General features: G+C 41.9%; 1 protein-coding gene across 2 annotated transcripts; it reads left to right on the plus strand.

Moving 5' to 3' along the window:
• The first annotated feature begins 244 nt into the window (after nt 1–244).
• On the plus strand, nt 245–7,999 carry LOC123132570 (uncharacterized). Of its 2 annotated transcripts, none has more exons than XM_044552400.1 (14): nt 245–432; nt 1,633–1,840; nt 2,343–2,393; nt 2,630–2,760; nt 2,861–2,983; nt 3,088–3,210; nt 4,389–4,447; nt 4,623–4,792; nt 5,052–5,105; nt 5,668–5,777; nt 6,381–6,494; nt 6,576–6,701; nt 6,971–7,034; nt 7,633–7,999. In XM_044552400.1, the coding sequence occupies exons 2-13, from the start codon at nt 1,664–1,666 to the stop codon at nt 6,996–6,998; spliced, it is 1,266 nt and encodes a 421-aa protein (XP_044408335.1). In that variant the 5' UTR covers nt 245–432; nt 1,633–1,663; the 3' UTR covers nt 6,999–7,034; nt 7,633–7,999. The 2 variants fall into 2 exon arrangements, with proteins under 2 accessions (XP_044408335.1, XP_044408334.1); XM_044552399.1 differs by having other exon boundaries at nt 7,774–7,999.
• The last annotated feature ends 1,252 nt before the right edge of the window (nt 8,000–9,251 follow it).

Genomic DNA, 9,251 nt, shown 5'->3' on the forward strand with positions numbered 1-9,251 from the left:
AACATTCTTTTTTTTAGAAGTCCACTGGAAAAATCATTGGATGACGAGCAAACATCAAATTGATCTAGACTGGTGAGCGGCGAAAAATAGTTATCCGAAACGACCAAACAGCGTCGCTTCATTCGCAAGAAATCGACGCCCATCCAATTTCAACGACTGTGATTTCAAATCCGAAATCCACCAGACACGTGCGCAGGCCCACGTTTAAACTGTACCGCCCGCACTCGCGCTTTGCTCTGCCACCCTCCCTTCCCGTCTTCCACTTTACGCGCCTCTCTCTCCTTCCTCTCTCTCTCTGGCCAATTCCCCATTCCCACCACCCCACCCCACCCCACCGTCGCCACCCGCAAATCCCCTTCGGATCGCGAGGAGCCGGCGGCGAGCGGCGGGAAACACCCCCGATTCCCCTCCTGACTGCCTCCGCGCGCCCTGGTGAGCTCCCTCTGCCATCCCGCCGCCGCAGCCTCTTCTCGGCCCGTTCTCTTCGGTGCTCGGCCGTGGGAGCGAGGTTTTTTTTGGTAGCGCCTAGTGATTTCCTTTCGCCGATTTTGGTTGCTGTGTCGTGCATTGATGGAGGTTACGACTGAGATCGCGAGGTGTCGAGGTGCGATTTTTTCGTTGTTGCGTGCGATGCTCGCTCGGTGCGTTCGTGCTGTTTGGTGGCGGGTTGACGAGGCCAATGCGGTTGCTGTTTTTGGCGATCTCGCCGTGCGTGCGTGCGTACAGGTACAGCGTGCGTGCGTCCGACGCTAAGGCTGCTGCTAGTTGGTGGTTGGTTGGTCGGTCGTTCCTTCGCAGGAGTTGGGTCTGTATCGAAGATTTACTGATTTAGTGTGTAAATTGTTCATAGCTAGTTCTAATTCAGTGCGATTTATAATGTTGCGAATTTAAGTTATCTCACAGTTTTCACCTAAAAAGTTATCCCACGTTGGAAACAGTGATCATGATTCATGATTCATGTTATGTGCCTGTGGAAGTAGTTTTTTTGGAAATTTTGATCGTCATATGGAACTTTGTGGGGATTGTACAGTTTCTGCGAGCTTTTTTTGTGTGTAGATTATGAATAATCATCTCCCCTGACCCCAGATTATCTTTCCAATTCTTGTTACGCGAATCTCCAGTTTGAGTGCGCGCTGCTTGTTGGTGTCATGGTGTGGGTGTGGTGTGACTTGCTGAATTCTGTGTACTTGTTTTGGTGATGACTTCTGTGTGCTGTGTGCACATAAGATACTGTGTGTTCACCATATTTCTCTTCACTTTCAGTGATTAGTTTCATGTTACATTTACTTTGCCGTGTTTATTACGATCTGCAGTATGATGCATACATGTACAGGATATGACGATTTTCCATCTCGAGTGAGTGCACAGTTTGGTTTACAGATACTTAGATGCCCTCATTTCTATCAATACAATGCAACCAGCCATTGCATTTTCCTCTTATTATGTGATTGCATTTGCGCAAAATATTAACTCCAGACTCCAATGTACTTACTGACCTGTTATCCTGTCAAAACTGTCTGACCCCCTATGTAAGTCCAGAACAAACGGCTAATTGGGTCGTTGAATTCTTTGTACTTTGAGAAAGGTACCATATGGCATCTAAGCTTTACTTGTTTATTGTTTTCAATGCAGATTGGCAGAAACTGCTATTGATCAGTACAAGATGCCTGTAAGCTTTAAATATTGGGATGACTGCTTGGATCCAGATGATATTCAATTAATGTGGGCAGATCCTCATGTAAGTAAAGAGTGGATTGATGCTGGGGAAGAACAGGGACAGAAAGTTCACCTATCACGGGATCCTGATGGCGAGGCATATCTGACACAAACTGAAATTATGGTGGGTGATCAGCCTAACTGTGTAAACCTTTGTTATCGTTAGCTGTTGGATACTTGTACTGTTTGCTAGATCACTATATATCTGTTTTTTGAAGCTGCATTTCTGCATGTCTAAGATAACCTCTTTGAAAAACAAAATGTCTGACATATCCGGTCTATCCATTGTTTGCTTTATTCATTTTGATAATCATTTCACATCTGAGATCTAGAATGTGGCACTAAAAGCAGGCTATCAGTAGTTGCTAGCGAATTTTTTGCTGAACTTTAACCAAGGTAAATGCTATCGCTGCTGTGAGATAAGTGGTCAAACATGGTGGTTTCTTGCTATATTCAAGGAAGTGGTTAAATGACTGTTTAGAAGTTTATTAATGCAGTGCTGAAGTTTGCCGAGCTATGAAAAATAATAACAAAGCTGGGGTCTATTGGTTTTGATAATTATTATGTTTGTTGTTTGTATAATGCTGGGTTTCAAGTGTTCTTACATACACTCGTGATTCTTTCAGGCAGTTGCTGCAATTACTGTTCAGAGGCATTTCAAATCACAGCTAGACCCGGTATTGATTCTATTTCTCTATGTTTTATCATCATTTGCACTTGTGACAGTAATCGGAAAAGTGAGTGGTGCAGTACAACTGTATGCTAACATATGTTTCATGACACATTATCTTTTGTAGACGAGTAAAAATTATGTGGGTATGAGACATGACAATTGTAGTGATAGAGTTCAGCTATCTTGCTGTTGGTAACTATCCTGGTGGACTTTGCTAAGCATGCTACTTATTTTGTGCAGTATATGATAGGTGCCCTTGCAGAAATTGCGAGTGGAAGGAGGCTCTTTGTGGATGACTATGATCGCAAGACTAAGGAGACTAAGATGGGCATAATGCAGGTGACACCAGAAGTTGCTCAATGGCTTGGCAGGTACTCAACAGTCAACAGGCCTGGTCAACTTAATTTATGTATCTTCCATTCTCATCTACATTCTTTAACCGAACTTCTTGTTTTCATCACTTCTGATAAGGGAACTGGGTTACAAGAATTATGACATTGAACTTGAAGACAATATTGATTTGCTCTACTGGCCTTTTATAAATGTCTACTTTGGCGCTGCTTATGCAAAGTGGCTCTTCTCATGTGATGAAAAGTATGTATTTCTCCGGTAGATTATGTTTCACTTTTAAATTTAATATACTTTATCATCTTGTATCTTTCTACTCCTAAACGCAATTATTTGGCAAAATGCTGCAGAGAAAGAACTGAAGAATTTGTCGTTAGAGCTTACAAGGGAGGCAGAAAGAAAGCTACTCACAAGTCATCTGCCCCCATTTTCGAACGTTATCTTTATGTGAAAGAGACCTTGCTCTCTATGAGGTTTTATTCTTCAAAATCTCTCTTCGTATTCTACTTCCAACATTGTTATGTTGTTCAGTGCTCAGTGTATTGCCTTGGTTAAATTTGTTTCTCTTATAGTTTGTGGTCTATTAAGGTCTTTTCTTTAAGGTTTTGAGCTTAAATATGTAAGCCTAGTAAGACCTCAAGTTTGGGAAAAATTGTTGAGCTCCTCGAAATAACAGAACCATAAGCGACAACTTTACTTGTTTGACATGATACAAGTTTACAGTAGCTTTAATCTTAAGTTTCACCTCTATAAATTGGGACCGGAGAATTATGAGGGTGTAAGCGGGCACGGACACCCAGCTAAGCTGCTGGGCCGTGCCATGAAAAAGCTTACCAATTGTGATGCGGACTGACTACTTTGATTCCCATGGTTTCAAATTTGAACTAAAACCACGACGAGTAATTTGGAACGGAGGGAGTATCTTGCAAGAAACCGATGGTGCAGTCACCACCTCCAGCCTGCCTTGTCATTGCAGGCGGCGTCCCAGTCCTTCAGCATACTCCTCTCTGTACCCACTATAGCAGGATAATGCGGACTTCTGTAGCCGCTGCAGTAGTGCAGTGTTCCAGTTAAATTGGTACTACCTCCGTCTGGATTTATTTGCCCCCTTCATATTTTGTGCTCAATTTTGACTGTAGATTTGACTGAGAAAATGTATGTTGTATGTCACAAAACTTATATTGTATCAAACTAATGAAATAACCAGTTTTTTTGTTTCACAACAATCCAAAGGATGTTCCTTGATGATTGTATCATTAAGGCACATACAATGCAAGCGCGTGAAGAAGTGTTTAATGAAAGAAACAGTTTTCTTGCCACTTATGACTGATAAGGTGCTAATGTTGTACTATGTGCTTGTATGTGAGAAGGTGACTCTTGCATGCGTGCTAAATGATGTGGTTTTTCATCTCTCTTTAAGCACCGATATAAAAGCACTTAGCAGTGCACTGTACATGCCCTAAGTAAACTATATGAACTGCATGGTCAACTCCTTGCAACCCATTGAATGTCCATTATTTTAGAAATGTAGAAACTGTTCAATGAATTAAAATTCAGAAGTTATGATTTTGCGCAAAAGCTATTTGTTTGTTTTACCTTACATCCAGGATCGAACTTGTTGATGAACTGTTTCTCACTTTTTTGTTAGCAGACAACCAGACAGTTTCAATGAGCTCGCTCCTGATCTCCTAGAAAATTCCTCAACTGCAGGTTACATTTTGCTCTGTTGATTTTGTTTTTTTCTTTAGTTTTTTATATTCAAGGAGTGTAAAATATAGGAAAGACTTAAAATAAAGCATGTACTCCAACAGCTGATCCCTATTTTGATTCCGGAGAAACTTCTTACTACATTCAACATGTCATCCGGTTATCATTTTTGTGTTAGGAACACAGCTGGTATATTGGGATTCCAAAGTGTCAGAGGAAGATATGGGTGGAATGTGGAGTCAGCCTGACGTGTTGAAGGAGTGGACAAATTCTGGCGAGCGGCGTGGAAATGTCAGATTTTCGCATGATGCCAAGAAGAGACCGTATCTTTCTCGAGTTGAGGTCAAGGTATGGCTGGTTCTTAATAATTGTGCAGTTACTTCACATTTCCTTTCACTAGTAGGGTGCCCTCTTTGCCGTGCTAAAACTTGACAAACATATGTTTGTACGTAAAGCTACAGTAAACATCACATCTGCATATTCTTCAGATAACCATTAGTTCACACCTTACTTGATACAACCGCCCCGACTCTATATCATATCATCAGTATAGTTTTTTTAATGGTTTTATGTCAGTTTCTAAACGTGATTCTGAATTTAATCTCAGGCTGTTGCTGAAATAATCATATCTCGCCATTTCAGCTCAAGAGGAGTAAAGCCGGTAAGTTTTGGGTTGATAGTCAGTGCATTCTATTCGAACTTGCTTAAACATGTTGCTCTTGTATCTGGTCATCAACTGAGACCTCTCTTATAGCAAATCTGTAATGCATTGAAATACCAATACCTGTGCATCCTGTAGAACCATTTAGCTCCTAAACCTCTGTTTTGTTGCATGCATTTGTATTGCATTTCGCAGGCCTACGTAAGTATGTATAGTACTGTAGCATGAGTGATCATCACATACTATGCTCATCATATTTTGGCTCTCAATTCATGCAACAGTATATTAGCCAATGCATTTCTTCTGCTGTTAGTTATCATAAACATTTCCCTTGTTTCTCTCTTTCTGTAAATATTTGAAAGTAATGTCTGCTAATCGCATTAGCATCCATTTCCTTGTAAAATTAGTGACTAGAGATATTTCCAATTGAAATTCCAGCGGTACTGACTATGTAGATGCCTGTAGGGCTATCCCAGTAACAACAAATATATTATCTGAATTTCTTATAGCTCCTGCATCCTAACATTTGTTGAACCGTCTATTCTGTTTCAAATCTGCATAGGAAGCCCTAGCTGCTCTTGCAGAGGTGAGCAGTATGCGCTTTGTCCATGGAGTACGTTCTCGGACAGGATTGATGGGAATAGATTACCCTACTGCTGCATGGCTTTCCAGGTGAGCGTGACATTGTGTCTAGCCATTTACCTGTACACTTTATCCAAACAATTATTGGTGAGGTGACTGTGGAGTCTGAGTAGGACCTCAACATTTTGAACGATATTGTTCGCCCTGACAATCCTGAAACTCTTTGCTTTACCAGTTATCCTTGCTTTACTTATTATTTTGTCCTTACACATGATAGCTGAACCTGAACTACAGATTTGGCGTATACTGTTTCATACATACTCCCTCGGTCCCAAAATTAGTGTCTCAAGTTTAGTACTAAAGTTAGTACAAAGTTGAGACACTTATTTTGGGACGGAGGGAGTACATATTTGGCGATCCAAGTACAAAATATAAGACTAAGAGCAAGTATTGACAATTAAAATGGATTGGAGGGAGTACATGAATTCTTTTGATCTGCTACTTTCGGTTACTTCAGAAGTCAGACAATCATACTTCAGAGCAAGTACTGATCTAATAAACTGGAATCTAACTGCATTGAGTTGGTTGCATACTCTATCAGAAAAGGCTGCATTGGCACTTCTCTTGTTCAACTTTTCTATTGCAGTTTCCATATAGTTGTCCTCACTTGCAGTTTGCATTTTGAGTATGTAGAGATTGTGGCTATACGGCATACACAGTGAGCTCGGTGGATGATCTCTACAATCCATTTGCATCCATGTACTTTGGAGCAGCTTACTTGGGATGGTTGTCACGATATGAAGGAAGGTCTGTCTAAAAGGATTAAGCACAATATATTTCATCTTACTGCATAATAAACGACAAACTGACACATTTTCCTCTGTTCAGGGAGAGGAGCCATGAATTCATTGTTCAAGCTTATCTTGGGGGACCAGACAAAGTTAACCTTCAGGAAACTGGACCATATTGGAAGAAATTTCTGGAGGCTTTAGTACACTATGAAGATCCGAAGAAGTATGTTCTCTTGCTGTATAACTTGGAATGAGATTCAGAATTATGAAGTGGGTTTCGTTTTCCTGTCAGAACTTGGCTATCCAAGTAGTCACCACAGTCTGCTAACATTTTCAAACATGTACCCTCACAAACAAGAGATTCTAACATACTATGTAACATCTGTTTGTAAATGCAGGCAATACCAGGACTTCAAAATTGACGTTATCTTAAATGGATTTGGTTTATCATGACTTGCAGTCGCTAATTAAACCGTCTATCTACCTTTTCAGGGACCAGACGAGCTGCTGTATTTTGTAAAATCGTGATGTCTTCATACGGTTTTGTTTACTGAAGGTATTAGTCCTTTCCAAGTCTTTTTGTCTAATATAAACTTTGCCACTCCTTCAAATTTTTGTCAGCAAGAGATGTTCATGGTTCTATTTGCTGTCTACTCTTGCTCAAAGTTCAAACACTTGCTGTTAGTATGAACGATCTCTAAGTACTTCGATATTTTTTCTGGTATTGCGTGCAAATTCATTATTTAAACATGCAAAATGTCTGGCTTGCATATTTTTGCCTAGTCCCTGTTACCAGCAGTGTAGTTTTTCCCGAAAGAAAGACAGCAGGGCTGTTTCTCAGTGCTGTCAACTAAGTGTATTCACTTTACAGTTTATTATGTATGGTAGTGCGTTCAGAACGTCCACTTTTCTAGACAACAATCTGCTTCCTTGTTGGGTGGTTGTAGAACAAGTGTGCATCATGAGAGGCAGATGGTCCTACCCCATCCCCTACCAATTCAGGGTGCATGTACCAGCCAACCAGTACCCTGTAGCATACCCTTTACTCCTGAACTGTTAGCCCTGTGCCCCTTAACAGCTGCTGGGAACTGACAGATAAGCAGCAGTTGAATTGCATCATTGCACTTCATTTATGGGTCCTCATTTTCTACCAGGTTGATCGAAGAGTGTGAAACCAATAGTGAATGAGACGACTAGCCATTTTTTCCTGTATATGCATAAGATTCCAGCAAGACTAGTACTACACTGTATCCAGGCATATAACTTCTCTTCTTTTTTTTTGGCGTTTAATGCAGACCGCAGGCTGTAAGTAGCAAAGCTTCGTTTTCACCATCTTGTAACTGAAGGAAACTCGGATTTAAATAATCCACGTAGCAGTAAACACTTCATTTGTAATTTTTGCTGGCCTTTTGGTTGGTCTGGTTTTTTCAAACGAACTTTTGTGATTCTCTGTAGCCTGTACATTATATTTGAAAAGAAGTCACTGTTTAGTAAAGCTCTTGCTCGAGCATCATTTTTGTATGACGGGGTTATCAGTGATCTGCCGAATTTAAGATTTTCTCCCCGAGGATCCGACACTGACGAGCGATGCACTTGCATCTACTACTTGAGATACAGGGGATTGATAGAGCTCTACTAAATTGTTATAGGACATGTGTCGAGCTTGATTGATAGAGCCATGCCCGCCCTGCTTCTGCTCACATCCATTTTGCCTTCCATAGTGAAGTACGCACTGCTGCTATATAGAAATTGTTTTCTTTCTCCCAAAATGACAGGCGAAGTATGCATCTTTCCACCAGAAGGAATTGTTATAGGACATGAACTTCCTTTTGGTATCGTATATTAAAGCTTCACGGTATAGTGACCACAAGGGGTGAGGGTGTCCACGATTAGGGCGTTTTCCGATCATAGACATGTTATCATGTTATTAGGGCTTTCCGATTTCCAAAGCGGAGTTGACAGTGTCAACTTGAACCATCTGGTACAATCTTGACTAGCTAGGGCCGGGCCGTGATGCGTTTAGCTCCATCGGACAACTCCTACCGGTTTATGACAAAAAGAGTACCTGCGAGCTTGCTGGACAAACTCATCGGATTCTTCCTGTAACAGGCCTTGCCGCCAATGCGAATCAATCTGGGTCGGTCCTAGCCGTTAGCCTGTATGCATGATTCGTTGGTTCTTGGTGCTTATCAACGATACTCTACAAATGTAGACTACGCAGTCACGTGACTAGCAACCCACAGCATTACCATTTACTACCAAGCACGAGCATCCAAAGCGAATCAGATGAGAATACTACGATTCTCGGGTGGCAGAAGAAGAATTTCAGATTGGTATCTACGATGCCCTTGGTATGTTTTGGTGACTCATCAGCGTACTACTCGAGATGATGGTCTCGGAGTCGGAGGACGGGCTAAGAGCAACTCCAATGCGATTACCCATTTCATCCGCGCGCGTTCGTTTGGGTCAGCGTAGACAGAAAAGTTGATTCAATGCGCTGACCCAAATGGACGCGTATTCGCTTTTCGTTCGCTGTCGGTCCATTCACGGCCTATTTTGAAGGCTTATTTGTGTCGGCGCGGACACGAGGCGGACGTGCGCGACGCGCGCCAACTACTCTCTCTGGCCTGCCAGTCGGTGGCAGCCTCCACCATTTTCCTCCACTTTTTCCAAGACCCTCTCGTCCGCGCGCGCTCCTGCCGCTCGCCATGGACGACTACCTCGATGCCGCCACCGGCCTCGCCACCCTCGCCTCGTCCGACATCACGACTGC

The sequence above is a fragment of the Triticum aestivum genome, chromosome 6A (genome assembly GCF_018294505.1).
Source record: "Triticum aestivum cultivar Chinese Spring chromosome 6A, IWGSC CS RefSeq v2.1, whole genome shotgun sequence".
Lineage (NCBI taxonomy): Eukaryota > Viridiplantae > Streptophyta > Magnoliopsida > Poales > Poaceae > Triticum > Triticum aestivum.

Bases quoted from the DNA above. Each gene is read 5' to 3' on its own strand.
- LOC123132570 (XM_044552400.1), top strand. From the start codon at position 1,664: ATGCCTGTAAGCTTTAAATATTGGGATGACTGCTTGGATCCAGATGAT. The intron at 2,984-3,087 runs GTATGTATTTCT...AAAATGCTGCAG, and splicing joins CTCTTCTCATGTGATGAAAA to AGAAAGAACTGAAGAATTTG. The intron at 4,793-5,051 runs GTATGGCTGGTT...ATTTAATCTCAG, and splicing joins TTTCTCGAGTTGAGGTCAAG to GCTGTTGCTGAAATAATCAT.